The 17,272-nt window shown below is 39.6% G+C and overlaps 1 protein-coding gene across 1 annotated transcript in view; it reads right to left on the bottom strand.

Moving 5' to 3' along the window:
* The window catches only part of ATP8A2 (ATPase phospholipid transporting 8A2), a 270,405-nt gene that overhangs the window by 227,102 nt on the left and 26,031 nt on the right, over positions 1 to 17,272 (bottom strand). The window contains exons 10-17 of the mRNA XM_041487339.1: positions 16,651 to 16,816; positions 14,280 to 14,407; positions 12,962 to 13,039; positions 10,851 to 10,939; positions 10,102 to 10,146; positions 8,715 to 8,790; positions 2,261 to 2,366; positions 845 to 927 (exon numbers count right to left, since the gene is read on the bottom strand). Of these exons, the coding sequence (XP_041343273.1) occupies positions 845 to 927; positions 2,261 to 2,366; positions 8,715 to 8,790; positions 10,102 to 10,146; positions 10,851 to 10,939; positions 12,962 to 13,039; positions 14,280 to 14,407; positions 16,651 to 16,816 (771 nt within the window). The remainder of the gene's footprint in view (positions 1 to 844; positions 928 to 2,260; positions 2,367 to 8,714; positions 8,791 to 10,101; positions 10,147 to 10,850; positions 10,940 to 12,961; positions 13,040 to 14,279; positions 14,408 to 16,650; positions 16,817 to 17,272) is intronic.

The following is a 17,272-nucleotide window of genomic DNA, read 5'->3' as shown; positions in this document are numbered from 1 at the left end:
TGACAGCTTTTATTGCTGGCTATAGATTAACAATGCCCCCAGATTGGCACTATGAGTATACAACTAGGCCAGGTAGGCCTGGCTGTTCCTGCAGAGGAGAGAAGCATTTAGATGGCTCTAGATGACACTGCTCATCCTAAGCTCTTCCCCTTCAATTAAGAAGTAGTTTGTGAATTTGTAAAAAGTTTGCGACAAGTCCTAGAAGATGTTTCAAGTGCTTAGCTTGGCAGTGTACCAAGAAATTTGAAAGGGAACATACCTGAGAGGAAAGACAAAAAATATTCATTATTCTTAATAAGCACTCTACTAACTGCACCTGTGTAAATCTGGAGCCACTTTAGCTTAGGCTGTAACTTGAGTCTGAATGCAGCCCCATGAGTCTGAGGCTGCCTGTGCCAACTGCAATCCAATAACTATGCACCCCTGTGTACACAGTTTGTCAAGCAGATACATCTTCTACTGCAGATATTACTCAGAAGAAAGAAATGAAATATTTAGGAGAACAGCAACCATTAAACATAACAGTCAGAAAACCTCCCATACACATTAATTTCCTTCTAATGTGAATGTTCCCATCTGTGCTTCCTGGACAAAGGAAATGTTTTTCAGGCACAGCTGCTTTCATTTCCCATGTAAGGCTGCAACTTCCGATCACCCATACCTCATAGAGGGGCAAAGGACTAGGCATCTTCAAATAGATTAAGACCACTTTTCTCAGTGTACATAAGCCCTTTGCATGCAGGATCCTAAAGGCCTTGGAAAAGGGCCCTCACAGGGACCAGAGAGGACACTTGTATGCTCTGCAAGAGCTTGGCAGCCTGTGCCATGCACATCCACCACTTACCGCATCAATGATAACAGAGTGGGGAGTCCGTCCTGTGAAGACATAACCAAGTTTTTTGGCTCCTTTCACTAACGCTCCTTCATCTGCCAAAACAAAACACAAAAAGCTTGAACTTAACCTGGTATGTTAAAGAGGCCTCCAAAACCCATAATTCAGTATGGCAGATTGCCACAACAGAATCCCCTTTTCTATGCGCTCCCATCCATAGGAATGTTAAGAGTAGTTCTGCACATCCCTCCACAAAAAATTCAACATTTTAGTCCTACAAAGGCCATGCAATATCAACTACACAAACCTAGTACTTAATCTGTGTAAGATATCCTGTAGCTACTGAAGCATTGAACTCTATTCTTGTGGGGGTGCCATACTTTTCCAAATGAAAAAGGTGAAATACCTGTTCTGAAAGCAAGATCAAAGCTCTGTTATTTTAAATTCCTACAGTATGTGTTTGATCCATTTTCTGCTGGGAAGGCACTAAGTTCAGGTACTATAGAAATACAGTACTGTTTTCCAGAGACTGAACTGGGCAGTGTTATTAAGAGCTCAAATAACAGAGCTGCAATCAGAGCCAACACCTGTGCCTCCTGTAGATAATTACAGAGCCTCCTTAAGGAGCAAGCATCATTAAGCACAACCATCATATAGGTGGATTTAGTGCCTAATTCAAGCAATCCTCCTGTCTCTACAGCTCCCTTAGTCTCCTCACGGTTCATCATGCTGACCAGAACTTCCTTATATGAGCTCTTCATCCTACTTTTCAGACACCCTATTAAGACATAAATAAGAAATGAGGCTGCTTCATCCCTCAATACACCACTACAGCAATTCCAGAAATATCTTCACTAACAGAGATAAATTCAATGGAGAGCAACATTCCCCAGTCTGGCCCCACCTAGCTCTGTCTGTGCTAACTGAAAGGAATAAAAAAAAATGGGTGAAGGGCAGGCCTGAATATCACCAAGATTCTGAAAGTTTTGGTTGCATTGTGTCATGTATCAGCACTTGATAGCTCCCTATCTCACTCTAAGCAGATACTAGATCAAAAAAGACAGTTTGTAGATAGGCAAATAAACTAACTGCTTATGCAGAAACAAATCATTACTTCCTATGAACTCAATATCTTTTAGTTTCCCCCCTGCAGAGACAGTACAAAGCCTCATGAGTGCAGAAGGGATCCTAAGCCCAGCCTATCTCTAAAGAAACATCATGGACTATGTGGTTTTGTAGGAAGCATTCAAAAACAGTGTGTAATGATTACAGAAGATGCCACATCTACTACTAGCATGGTGGGGGCACATTTTCTTTTCAAAATCAATGACCTTTGGAAAGACCTAGAAGTTTATGGACCTTCCTTCCACCTATCTCCACTCCTTCAACTTATTCCCTCCCCTCCTGAAAAAGAAAGCAACAACCAACCTGGAGAGGAGGCCTGGTAGATTATTGTATTTCCTTGTCTCTCAGGAACAACAGTATGACACACGGCCAGCAGTGTGAGGAACTCCTGTATATGCACGGCTGTGGGCTAGACAGGACACCAGGAGAGTGAGGTTCAGCAATTGCTCACAGACTGAGGAACCTGCTCACTAAACTGAGATATCTTTTAGGTAACACAGGAAAAAGAAAACCCAGAACATACTTTGTTCTCTATTTATATCAGTTGTTCTGAACACCAAGACAGCACAGTTCAGGGCCAGTATTGAACTAGAGCTATTGATAAAGACCTCGTTCAAGCTGCAAGGCAGCCGAGAAGGCTGAGCACTCCCTCATCCCCTACCCATAAAAGCATTACTTCTTTAGCACCCCAAGCTTCATATAGGCAAAGACATTGCCACAAGATGATGACAGTCCAGCAAGAGAAACATATCTAATGGCAACTTCCAACAGATTGACAGCAACCACACCAGAATTAAACTTGCTGCAACTGCACCCTTAGTGATGAGCATCCAGAGCAGCTGACCAGCCAGTAGAAGGCAACATCATATGTCCTTCCAAAGGAATACAGCACCCAGTCAAGCATAAAATTAATCTATGATCGCTACACATTGAGCATCAAGAGAACATGCAACATAAACCAGTGTTCCAAAGTGCTTAAACAGACTCCAGGTCGGCAACACAGCAAAGTTAGCACTTAAATCACAGGCCTCTGATCAGTCAACTGTGGCAACTGCAAACTTTAGTGATGTGAAATTAATTCCGTCATCCCATTACTCCCTCCTTTCCATCCCTGCCTCTGGCACAGGATTTATAGCCTCATAGCAGTCAGGAGGAGCACAGCAGCCATTTGCTCAGTGACTCAGACATGAACTTAGTAGTTGTACCTTTGCAGAAAGCCCTACTTGACTTTGCACACTCTCAAAGAGTTTTTGCATATAAAAATATCATCTAAGTTCCAAATCTTTCATTAGCACAGCATATGCATTGGCAATATGAAGGTTTAATTAGTAGGAAGTAAACTACTATGAAAACCATGTCAGCTGGCAAACACTGTGGCAAACAAAGTAAGCATATCTGAAAGTAATGCAATAAAAAGATTGAAAATCCAAGCTCTATATTCTTAGCCCTATATTCCAAGTACCTGAATATTTTCAAAGGAACTGTTTCACACAGGACATTCACCTTTGCATACTGAAACCTCCAAATTGTATGGTCACATGCTACTAAAATAAGAAGAGTTATTGCTTTCGACATCCTGGGGTGCAGAGGCTGTGCTCAGAAAAACAAACATATATTTACACACTACTATCTGAATAAGCCCACAGCAAATTACAGTCAAGAGGTAATTGCTGTTCCATCATTTCCAGTCAAAGTAATGAAAGTTTTATCTCCATGTCAAAAGGCACAGCCTGCCAGATTCTCATTTCAGCATCTGTTGCTGCAGACCTTTGATGTCCGTCCTACACTTTAATCACCTAGCCCCTTAACAAGCTTTCATAGTACGTGCTCTATCAGCTGGAAACAACTTGTCTCCAGTAGTGACATGGATTTTAATCCTTCCTAAGTATGTATTTATGTTTTCAAGCCAGCAACATAATTTGCTGCTGTCTTGGTACTTTCACAGCTCACAATGTATTACAGGGCAATCTTCCAATTCTGTTGCAACAGATCACCAGAAGCCCAGCTTATCACAACAGCTCCTCCACACAGCTGTCATTTGTTTCCTTTCTGTATTGTTCCAGCACTGACAATATTTGTTGCACAGACATGAATCAGGGTAGAGCATTCAAACACCTGCTTTCAACCTGTGAACAGAAAATCTGTTAATGGCTTCTGTGGCAACGTATCCCTTCCAATATGCTGAGCTGAATCCCAGCACAGGACAGAAGTCCACAGCTTAACCAATTCTGCTTTATTACTTATTTTCCTCTATCAAGTCTTTGACATCTCAGTAGTCAAATTGTTACTCATGGTCTCTGTGATGTGTTAAGGTCAGCCATATTTCTTCCCACCTCACTTTTTAGATCTCTGTCTGTCGTTGGAATAAAGTTTGCATTTTTTAATCTCTTATTCATCAGTCCACAGGTAGTTCTCATTTTAAGTGCCTTCTTCCGTCATTTTTCTTCTAGTATGCCAACAACTCTGGGTGAAAGCAATTGCTTCTTCCCTTTTTCCCCCCCTCAAAAAAAAAAAGCCATGAAAAAACTAGTGTATAAACATCTACACAAGAAATATACTCCACTGGGAGAATTATTTTGTTTGCTGCCCCTACCAGCTGAGAACCACATACACACTGCAATGGTCTCCTACTTCTGGAAGCAGACTGTGGATTGTTGTCTACAAAGCACTATCCTCGGGGAAAGCAAAGTTCAGCTATCCAGTAGGCACAGCACAATCCATTATCAAGCAAACCACTGGGCAGAAAGCAATCCCTTCATGGTTCCTATATTTAGAGGAGCAAAACACTGAGACAAGCCTCAGTCTTTTGGGGAACTGCTCTGTGAAGAGTTTCCTATCTGCACGTGCTACACATGCCTTTACCTGGACTCTTCACTCTGAAGACAATATTTTTCACAACTGTTAAGAGTCTGATAAAATTACAAGGAATTTGCATGTGAAGTTAAAGATATCTTTCATCTTTTAGTTGTAGCAGTATCAGATCAGTGCCTGCATTCACAGTATTTCCAGGTGAGCAGGACTGCTAGTTTTTTGTGCAAATGGCCTAGAAATGGACAATGGGATACTAAAGCACAGTCTAACAACCTGAACTTAGTGCTTTGCATGTAAGTAGCACATTCTGCAAAGGAAAACTGTGAAAATGCTTAAGTACTTAATTACCAAGGAGAATTACAACTCAACATCTTAAAAATATATGAACTTCCTATCATTTAGTTCACAAAAGGATCTGGAGAGCAGTGTGAGGATCCAGCCATGCTGAGCACCTCCAGAACAGTGAAGCTGGCAGGACTGGAGGAGACCAGGATACTTCGGCCAGAGACTGAGAGAAGACATCAACCATATCAAGACAGTTAAATGCAAGTGTATCTTGCCCAAAACAAATGAGATATGACCTATAATTAAAGATACTGCCTTATACTTGAACAAAAGTACTGAAGTCCCACGCACAACAAGAACAAAAGCAGGTAAGAGAAAAATGTATTTCACCAAGCTCTAACAATTTAATTGTGAGCTACAAAATTATGTGTTTGGACAGTTTTCCAGCAATCTGAACTAAAGCCTCCCATAGGCTTTCATCACCTGAGTATGTTTTTTTACCCCTACTGTATTTCAAATCCCAGTTTTTCATCCCAGTTAGCCGTGATATGTTTTTCTGGTTCTGCTTTCCTATGGAATTAAGAATCAGCTGATGACAGCTGTCATTTCAACAAAGCTTGATGGGATAATAGCCTCAGTTCCCACACACTACACAAGAATAAGCAGATGTGTTGTGAAGTCTAAACAAACACTTTCAGTGTGGTAAAGGCTCAATGTGAGCCCAACAGTTGTCTGTTCTGCCTGGCCAGCTGCTAAAGTACTCATCACACGTACTCCTTGAACCAATTCATGCATCTGCAGCTATACCATGTTTGCTGCTTCTTGGCCAAGAGATAATTTGGAGGCCACAGAAGAAAGTTGATACGCAAATTGAAATTCGCAGATGAAGTTCAGAGAGAATCCTGGGAGATACAGGAGTCTAGGATGAGAACCAAGTCTGTTAGTTCCTTCTTGACCTCCTTCTCTGCTCTCCCATCATTAGTGTAAAACATAACCCCACATCAAACAGGCTTGCATCTCTGTGCTGAGCTCATTCACAGGACATATGCATCTAGCAACCACCAAGACAAAGACCATCTAGCATATTCACCAAACATTCCTTCCAGTCTTAGGGAAAAACAGATCTTTCCTTATTAGACTAAGAGCTGGTGCTGTTTTCTCTATAGAAACAAGACAGCATCATACACTTGGTACAGCTGCACACTTCATCCAACAGAAGCCAATGCAAAGAACAAGCACAAGCAGACAAAGCTAGGTACTTTCTCCCACATTAAAATACCAGAGTAGCCAAGAGAAATCTCCACAGGTTTTCAAGTTATTTTTCCCTGGTACAATTCCTACAAGGCAATAATTCTTTAACTGCTGCTCAAAAGAGGACTTGGCTATCAGTCAGCCTTACACACCAGTGGCCCAGAAGAGCTATGAAATTTAGAGGTGATGCAGGATGCTAGAAATCTTCCTAGCAGATGGAAGACAGTCTCATGAGTACAAGTGCATAATTTTTTATTTTCCAACCTGGAAAGAAAATTACTTGGCACTGAGACAGTTCCAAACTAACATTTCAAAAAAAAAAAAAAAAAAAAAGATTAAAGTCTTCAAGAGGAAAGCAATGAACACTTAATGAGAGCTTGTAAGAGCTCACACTTACACCTTCAGCTGCAAAAGGGCAAATGTTTAGAGGGAATTAATTGCCCGAGTACAGCACCATCTAACGTCACTTGGTAGCTTATGCTAGAACACTTCCGTTTTTCACCACAATCCACTAAATTAGTAGAAATTGACAGACATCAAAAAATAGCATCTGCAGCTATCTATCAGCTGTACAAATTAAGATAATATAGATATTTACATAGAAAGAAGCAGTTTATGCACCTCAGCAACTGACCTAATGCAAAAAAGCCAGAAAGACCCTTCCTTCTACCACTATCCTGGAATTCAGCCCCTCCTCTCACCCACAGCCTGACAAATACACCCAGACATGCTCAGCAAACTGCCATCAGCAGTCCTTGCATTCTCTTGTCTTGTGCTAAATCACCACTTGCCAGAGGGTGGCACCCATTCCTCCAGTACAGTCAGGCTCTGAAAAGTATCTCTGGCCAGTAATTTCCCCACTCATTGTCTGAAGGCTGAGTTCACACAATATGCTCAGCCCAACAGCCAGCTGCACAATGACATCTATATTTGTGTGTTTAAGTGACCAGCAAAAAGGAAACTGGAAAAGCGTTCAGCATAGAAGACTGCTGAGCTGTCTAGACTAAGTGACACTTAGGGAAGCTACCAAAATCCCGTATTTGCCTGCTACAACAGCATATATTTCTTCTAGCCCCCAAAGCAGAAACTACCCAGAGAAGATCAAATAATTAGGTAGCCCTAAAATAAGAGGCCATATCAAGGCTAGGTGAGAAATTCCATCTCACAGCTCATTTGAGATACACCTCTTCTGCTGAGTCTATTAAAATATACTAAAGCATTTTTCTCCATGCATACCTAAAGCAACAGCAGCCAGAAAGAGCTCAAAGACATTTTATCTGCAGTCTACACCTAAACCATAATGAATACCTGGAGTCAGCAAGTGCCATAAGCCATAACTGTAGCCATAAATGAAAAAACAGGACACAAAGGAACAGGACATGCACAAATCTTGGTTGCAAGTCATGTCTAGTGGGAAATCTTTCCAGAGTACATGAGTACAAAAGCCACACAGGAAACCAAGACACTGTCCTGAGTGGGTCACTTTGCTGGAGGTTTAGAGCAGAGAAGCCACCTTTAGGCTCCATCACCTTGCAGAATACATAGCGCCACAGCAAGTAATTATTCCCTTACAGCATTCACACCATGGTGCAGTGCTTAAGTACTGCACAGCAGAACAGAAAGCAAAGCTTCCCTGCACACAAACTGGATATTGTAAGTATATTTTAGATGCTCATACTAAACTAAAGCAGCCCAGTTGCAGAAGCTACACTAAGGAGAGCAATCAGCTGATTGAGTTTGTGCTTGCCAATGCTCAGACCCCATATTGTGAGACAGCCTGCAGAGAAAAAGGGTCAGGCTTTTTGGCAAGTGAATTAATTGTCTGGTGTCCAGTCAGACACTTCATAGCCACATGATTTCCAAATAACTACGAATTGACATTGTAAAGAATAGGTCCCTTTAGGACTCAACAGCTAGGGTAAGACTACTAATCATTAAGGCTCATGCCAAACTTGAATTTGCAATTAATTCCCATCTCTTACATCCTTCACATAACCAGAATTCCAAACACTTGCAATACTTAAGGCTCATTCCAGAACCACCTTGTAATGCTACAGATTACAGTTAAAAATGGTATTGAAACATCAACTCCAAGTATTTTTTCTTTTCAAAATTTTAATTTCTATCATAACTTGTTACAAAGCATTATTTTCCATAACAGAACATATGAAGCTGCCTTAGAGGTAGCTAGAATCCATATCAATGCCATTGCTTCTTTAATTCAATTGTAAGACAAGTGGGCAGAAAGGCGTTGGAGGGAGCTATTTTGATTCCAATTTACCCCCTCTGTGCTTGCATGACACACTCACAGAGCAGACTTTATCACACAAATAGATTTGTTCAGCATTCAATTCCAGACAAGCCTAGAATAGGGCATTTAAGAGGCATGGTATTCAAAGAGCAGACTTACATGATCATTTTCAATGTTTTGCAGCAGTCTTGGGTCATCAAATTCACACGATTCACTGGTGGAAGGAGGTAGCTGGCTGCAGAGCAAAACAAGCATATTCAAACAAGTGGCAACATTGCCAATCTTAGTACTTCATCTAGTTTCTTGGGAAACAAATTTAAAAAGCAAAGTAAGACTCTAGTGTCCTTGAAAGCATTGTGAAAAGATCATATGAGTAATGCAGCAAATGCTGAAAATGAACATCAGTAAGAAACCTAAAATGGTTATGGTTGACAGTATTTCAGAAGATTCAAGTGTTAATGCAGCTCCTGGGACAGATGTAGCAACAGCAGTTTTTAAGCATATTTAAGATAAATGGATTTCAGGGCAGCTTGCTCATAAAATAGATCGAAGTTCAATATCCCTAAGTTCCCTTCCTAGTCAGAGCATTCTGCTTCAAGCTGACGCCTGGAGGATTTTAAGTCTGAGTACTCCAAGTAAGTACCTAGAAAAAACTTTCACAGAACTGAACAGAAAAAAAAGGTGCAAGCAAAGAAAACACAGCAATGAAAGAAACAGAAATATATTGGAAGAAAAGAGGGATCCATAGAAATTACCTCTCAGCAGAAGTAACATATCATTTTATCACCTTCCTAAAACATGATCATAAAAATGAGATGGACCAGTGGAGAAGCCCAGCTTAGCTCACCAGCAAGTGCTTTTCTAACAGCATTCAGTGTTCACCTGTTTCCTGGGTGGGAATTCACTTCTTCCCTATATTTGCCATTCAAACCCAGTCAGCCCTCCCTGGCTCTTCCCCTCCTTCCCAATAATCTCAACATGTTTCACTGATACCTTGTAACGCCACTGGTTCTTCACTAGTTTCTGTGGAATGGGACACACGCATCATCACTATTCATTAAAGTTCCGAATAAAAACAAGAAGGCTTATTTGGACATGATAGGCCTACATATCAAGCTCTCTCCCAATTTAATTACTAAAACATAGCATTTTAATAAAGAAGTCCTTTTTCTTCTCATTCTCTTCAGGCCTGAACTCAGTGATCATAAAGAGCAACATTCAGACTCTATCTAGGGGTAAGGTTCCTGCAAAGTTAGTTAATTTTAGCTTTTAACTTGACTGTCTGCAATTATAAATAAGCACTGCATTAGCATCCCAGCCACCCCAGCCACTGCCTATTCCTCACCCCCCTCACATATGAAATCTCTATGCAGAAGAGTAGATCCATCACCACCCACCAGCTCTGCATTAGGCTCCCACTGGAAGACCGTTTTACTCAAATGCATTCCTCCCTTGGGTTTCTTCCAGTCCCAAATTGGAAAGCAGTCTTTATATAGATTGTACCCACTCTGCTATACAGAACATAAACATCTTGGAATGTATTTACCTGAAGTCTTCTGATGAACGTTCTCTTTCCAACTCAGGAAAGTGACTGAGGAGTAGAAAAAGGAAAAAGAACATTTATTCCACTTTAGTAACAAAAAAAAAAATAGGTAGAAGGCGAAGATCAATGAGTCATCACACAAAAACATATGCTGGAACCATGGGTTCAGCTGTTCATACATTTGAATCAAATTTTCTGCCTTCTGAGATATCTAATTTAGCTAACATGAAATTCAAAGGTTAACTTGCACCAGGATCTTAAGACTACCCGTTTAACATGAAGCAAATATAAAGATGTAGATGACTCAAAGGGATCCTCTTGACAGAACAGAATAAAACCAGTAAGCAGGTACCACTCTTGTTCAAGGAATATTAAGCTCTATAACTACAACTACACTGTTCTAACAAAATTCTGGTTCTTCTCAAGTCACAGAAATATGACTGATAACTGCTACCCTTGCGCTGCAACTTCTTCCCTCTTGAAAGGCCAGAGCTTATTTAGCAATTCTGGTTTTGTTTAGACCATGATCAGGTAAGTTAGGAAGCAAGTTCCTTTGCTTCATGTGAAGTACTCCCCAGGTTTGACTTTCATAATTTGTGCTGCAGGACAGGAAAATCAAAACTACTAATTAAGACCACAAAATATGCTAGAATATAAACTGAAGAACAGAATGTTCTAATCCTTAATATAAAATTTTGTACCAGTAGTATGCACACATTAAGCTCCAGAGATTTTTTAAAAGTCATACCTACCCATATGTCACTCCAGCAATACTGCATTTCTTAAAGTTCATGATATTGCATGTTAGAGTACCTGTTTTATCAGAAAACAGGTATTTTACCTGGAAGGGAAAAACAAGCCTGATTTTCAACTTGTAATAAAACTCATAGTAGAAAACAGAAAGATACTCAGACATATTGCTGAAATGTCACAATATTGGCCAATGCAGGCTTATTACAGCTTGATTTGTCTACCAGATCTACAGAACAAAAATCAGGCAAAAGAATTAATGCAACTAAATAATTATCTCTAAATGTGGAAAGGCTCAAATACTAAGTATCAATTGCAAAGGCTCTAGTGTGATCACTGCAGATGTACTTGGTTGCACTACTTCGACATTTACCAAATCTTTCAATTGTACTAATCTCAAAGAGTGATTAGAAATTAAAACAAAGACTCATGGGATTGTTGAAGGCTCACTGGAATTTTACAGATTGAAGACAATCTGTGTTTCAAAGATCACCAGGAATGCTTGGGGATTTTTTTTTCCTTCACCTATAAGCACAGAATATGCTAGATTAAGTCCAACTGGTACTCTGCAGGCAAACAAAAGCTACTTTATCTCATGTCCACTCATGAGCAGTGCGAAAGTACACAACAAAGCCACAGTCAGCACTGCCCAAAGTAATAATCCCTTAATGGAAACAGTGATTTTAAGGTAGAACTTGGAGGCAACCCCCTCAAAGCAACTTCTTGGAGCATTATCAGATTCAAAATTCTCACGTTGGAAGGGCCACGACAGACCAAAATTAACTGCAAGTTAATGATACCCCAGTTGTACCTCTGCACCAGGTAAGACTTTCAACCAGGAAGGGATGGTGATAACATGAAAGAGTTAGACAACTCAAAGACCAAAATAATTTGACTATAGTTAGAAGAAGCTTTTCCTCAATAATTGCCATTCAGCTCAATACAGTGCACTACACTACTTATAAAGTGATCCCCCTGTTGTGCACTATTACTGCTACTGAATACAGCATTGGAAATGGAGCCTTTGCAAGCCAGAAGTCAAAGTGGGTACTCATACTTCTGAGCAATTTTAAGTCATTAATAATTTCACCACAAAACAAAAATATCAAGGGCATCTGTGAACATGTAATTCAATTAAAGAATAAAAAAATTCAGTCTAGTTATACAGAATCACTAGTAAGCCATTCCTGAAAATAACATATGGGCCACCAACATACATTATGCCACACATCCTTTACTTCAGGCAAAAATAACACCACCATTGGGAGGTTGATAACTTCACATCAAAGTGATTTAAACAGAAATCAAATTTCAGCATTCATAAGAAAAATGCTGATCAGATTAAGCAGGAACAATATTAACTGCCCCCCTACTGAGCAGGATATTATCATGTATTTTATATACATAAATGTTTATTATGTATTTTAAATACATAATGTTGTCTCCAGTAGTAAATTCATGCCTGTTATGAAGTTCATGTAGTTCAGTTACAGATCTATAACCTTGATGGTCAAGGAAAAAAGCAACTATTTCTCAACAGTATTACAAAGTTCCAATAGCGAAGTCACGTTCTCCAGTAAGCTTGCTTTGGGAAGCCCTTCTGTTTGAAGAAACGTTATTTGCACAACAAACAAACCTACAACAACTAGAAGTTAATATGCAGTTATCTTAATCTGAATGGAAAATAGAAATGCTTAAAGTAACACAGTATCTAAATTAGGAATACAACTGCATTTTTTTTTTTACTTGCATCTCCTGTGAAGCAATCATAGACATCAAAAACTAGTAAGTCTAGGCCTGTATCTTCTGGTCAAAACCACAGAGCATCTCTCCAACACCTCTGAGAATAACGTTTAGAGTGAACATAAGAAATAGTTTCAATTCCAAAACATAAAACTACCTATATGACATTGCATTTAATCCTGTGATAGCTCATTATTTCACTTCTAAGACTCAGACAAGAGAAAATAAAAATGTCCCATTAACCCGAGCCACAGAACAACAAAATAAAGCTGATTTTTACATCTTGTACAATCTTGTACATCTTGCTCTCATATCTTCACTCTTGAAAGCATATATTACAATTATGACACTTCAGAAAATGTTATCTTACCTGCCCAAGTTCCTCATTAAGGTTTGAGGTTCTGGCCATTGCAGGTGTATCTGTTTCAGGGTAATACATATCTATGTCCTGAAATGAGAGCAAAATTAAGACTTATGTTATGCAAATTAAACATGAAAGTCTCTGTGTTCTTCTTTTAGTCAGCTCCAACTTGGCTTGACTGTCTTAATGCTATGAGCAGGCATTCTGAATGCTTGAGACAAACATCATCCCAGGATGAATATGGGTACCTCCTTTCCAAAGTATACCTCCATCCTACAGGGACATGAGAAAAGACAATCAACTACATGTAGTTAATAAACTAATGGTGCAACAGAAAAAAACCCAAACTTAGTACAGTAGAAAGAGGTTCATGCATTAGCCATCCTAATCGTAAGTGTTCGGTTACAACAATCAGTTGCTCTAGCCAAATCTGTGAGGGACAATTTTAGTGGTTCCATGAAATAAACTTCTTCTGTTACTACAAAGAAACAGCTGCTACACAAACCAAAGAAACTTCTCTGATATGCATCTCTAGTACATTACAAGCAGCTCAAGGAACAGACATATTAAACTTTGCCTACACGTGTTTTATAGGAACCTACTATAAAACTGTAATCCTTGGACTCAAAGTCAACGGATTAATGCAAACCAACAAAAGGTATTCCTCTTGGTTTTGTCCAGCTTAAGAGCCACCACGACAGTATTTCTGGCCCACAACTTGAGAAAGACATTCTGAAGTCAAAGCTTCCCTGAACAGAGGGATCACTGTTTGGTTGCGTGAGGCAGCATCAACTTATCTTCTTACAAAAACATTACGGTCCATTCCAGAGGTGACCTTAAGGCCAGCCTAAGGATGTAAAAACAAAACAAAAAACCCCCCAAACAAACAAAAAACACCAAAAAACAAAAAACACCAAAAAACCAACAAAAAACAAACAACAAAAAACCCCACACCCTCAAACAAGTCCTAGTCTTGTCCTCTGCTGTGTCTCAGAGAAGCTGTAAGATACCAAAGAGTTTTCAAAAGATAATTACGGAACTTGAGTCAGCCAAGAGAGTGACCTCCTGCAACCAAGAGCTAAGGCTTCCTTCTCATCCTAAAAGCCTAAAAGACAAGTGATGATTTGCACAGGGGACCTTCCTGTGACTAGATCTTTTTACTTCCTGTGAAACACAGAACTGATACAGAATAAAACCTGAGTTTCCCCCTGCCTTTCCCAGAAGTTGCATCAGAAAGTAATTAGAAAATCTCACTAAGATGTTAAGTGGGTTTTTTATTTTAAATGTCAACATCCAGAACTGAGATACATTCACTCTTGCTACTTACCCAATTTATAAAAAGAGCCTGAGTGAACTTGACAACTTCCAATGTCACCAGAAGGCTGATTGGAATAAGGTTGTTGTACAAGATTATAAACGTCAGCAGATTGTATCCAAAGTTGACAGACAGCATTTCTGTGGATCAAAAGACATAGGACATTAGCAGACAAGTCTGAGTGGTATAGGGGCTATCATCTTTATGCAGTTCATCTATTAAGATTTAACAAAGCCAAAATAATAAGCTACTGTGTTGATGTCTAGTGTAAGGGCCATTTTAATATTGATTTCAATAGAAGATAGATAAAACACCCACACTATACCAGGTGACAAAGGGCAAGGTTGGTGAGGCTATATATAAAAGAACAAAACACTTTCTGAACAATTTTTGCTAGACAGATGGTGAGAAGCACAATATTCCCCACTATAACCCAATTTAGACATTTATCTGGTGTGTCAACTATCCAATTAAGAGCCCCCAATGTCACTAGTAATATAACCATCTTCCAGAGAGTGCCTGCTTGCTTCAGTGGAGTTAGGAAACAAAAAAATAAACACTGAAATTAGTCTAAAATTTGACATCATTGAGAATTTACCCTTACAAAAGAAATCAACAAGAACAAGTAGACTGTTAAACATTGCCTAGTATATGAACTAAGGCATCCTGCTTAATCAAAGAAGCTGTTATTAATGGTGACAACACTGGGCAACTTGCCCAAGTAAGTGTATCATCACAATTGGTCCTAAAGGGAAGGGGAAGCGCTTATAGACAGCCAGCAGGAAAGTAGAAGTCTCAGCAGAGACACAGGATGAAGGCTCCTGGTCACAGTGCTGCCCACAGTCTCTCTTTTACAATCAAAGTCTCCACATTTGTATGCTCTCCACTTCTCTAGAAACTTAGAGAGGCACTTCAGTCAGCACACAGAACACCCAGCACAACAGGATCAGAGTCTACAACTAAGGGTTTTCAGCATCATAATTTAATTAGAAGTCAAGGAAGCAAACTAGGAGGAGAGAGAATCCAGAGAAAATTGCTGAAGCCTAATTAAGATCAGAGTTTGGACAAAGGCACCTCAAAGCGTGAGTACACCCTAATTCCATAACTTTGATAAGTTTACAGAAAACAGAAGCATGCTTGATATTGGAACATTTTCCAACACAATTTTTACAGAGATGAGACATTTAACCAAAATTTAACATCTACCTGCTGGACCTGAAAAAGTGTCTTTCCTGTGAGTGGCAGTTACAGAAGGCATAGATATTGTGCATTCAATTTACAAAAAGGCACAGACTATAATGTCATCTTAGTCTACCGCAAGTTGCACCTGTTTTATTGCAAGTTCAAGAGTTCATACCATCCATCTTTTCCAGTACTACTTCCGTCATTGGAAGGCACAAATTTAAACTCATTCATTAAAAAACAAGGGGAGAGCAGGCAAGAAATTCTGAAAAGTGCTGACACTGCTACAAGACGACATTACAACTAACAAAACCCAGAGTCAAATATTCAAATGGGGCATTTCCATGCTAGTCCTATGTGATTTTTTTCATTACTACCACAACTACAATTCTTAAACTGCAGACAATACACTTGCCATCTGTTTTGCATCATCAGCAGACAAGCCATTTGCAGTTTGTGGTAACTGCTTTAAGATATGTACCTCAAAATGCTTTTAACACCACATTTTGTAGCTAATGTAACCTCCTCAGAAGTCTGCCGGAAAGTATTTCACTGTTCATGTCCATCTTTGATAATGAACTAATAAATTCGAGGACTAAGAAAAATCAAATAAAACCCTTCAAATAACTATGCTAAGAGATCAGTTTTCCCACAACAAAGTAAAAGAAGCTAAAGACAGAGACTGTACCCAATAAATAAGAATTGTGACATTCACCATTTCAATTTTCCCTAAAAGAGCAGATCAGCATTTCTAACTGAAAGAAGTACGGAGAAATCCTTTGCATCTGTATATAAGCATAAAGCTGAAGTCAGCATCAGACTGATACTCCCCATCCTGCAAACAGACACACACAAGGCTGCAGTACATGACCTTCCCTGAGAAAATATGTGTATGCTATCTCTACAGAGATGAAAGAAGTGAACATCAGATATCCAAGAGTAACTTTGCCCCTCTTCTGTTTCTGCCCTGCTCCTTGGGTGCTAGCCCAGTGATATTTATCTAACCTTTAGAAGCCTCACTGGGAAGCTCACTTATGTCAGCCTGTTCTCAAAAACAGAGAAAATAAAGTCATCAAAAAACTAGCAAGATGTGGGTTTTTTAGGGTTTTTATTTCTTATTTTATGCATTAATTCAGTGAAGGTAAGAGCCTGGCTGCCCCTGCAGTCTGATACATCACTGACTCAGTGCCTGCATACTCACTGTTGGAGCCAAGGTACCAGACAACTTCGCCGTGTGTTCTGTTCCATAATAAGGCACCTACAGAACTCACAAGGGCCATTACCAGGAGAATACAGAACAAAACCAGGATCTGCATGTTGGTCACTTTCTCCACATTTGATCTCTTCAGAGGTGCTTTGGTTGAATTCTGAACAGCAGCAGGAAAAAATAAAAAAAAAAGAGAAAGAACCTAGCAATGGCTTTTACAAGAGAAAAATGCAGAAGCAAACCCAGTCTTTACTTTCAGAGTCCATCAGAGCACCTGCTGTCCATCCCACTGATGGTCAGCAGCAGTGATCAACATATACATGTTGCTGGTCTCACCAGGCACTCCCTGACATTAAGGCAATACAGGACTGTTGTCTTAATCTAATTATCTCCATGATTATTACTATATCCTCAGCTGTTAAGCCTCAGTTTTAGATGTCATCCAGCTACCAGATAAATTAGGAAGAAAGTTATTTCTCCTCACATATTGAACTGCTTTCACTTCAGTGTGTGTTTGCACGTGTGCACATGCAAACTGGAGTACAATGGACCCTTCTATTTCTCAAGGCCTCCAAGCCTTAAACAACTATGAGTCAAACCATTTCATAAAATCAAG

This window comes from Pyrgilauda ruficollis, unplaced genomic scaffold, assembly GCF_017590135.1.
Source record: "Pyrgilauda ruficollis isolate IOZ18807 unplaced genomic scaffold, ASM1759013v1 scaffold8, whole genome shotgun sequence".
Classification (NCBI taxonomy): Eukaryota; Metazoa; Chordata; class Aves; order Passeriformes; family Passeridae; genus Pyrgilauda; species Pyrgilauda ruficollis.
The sequence above is the reverse complement of the archived record's forward strand: the minus strand, read 5'-3'. Positions and strand labels throughout refer to the sequence as shown.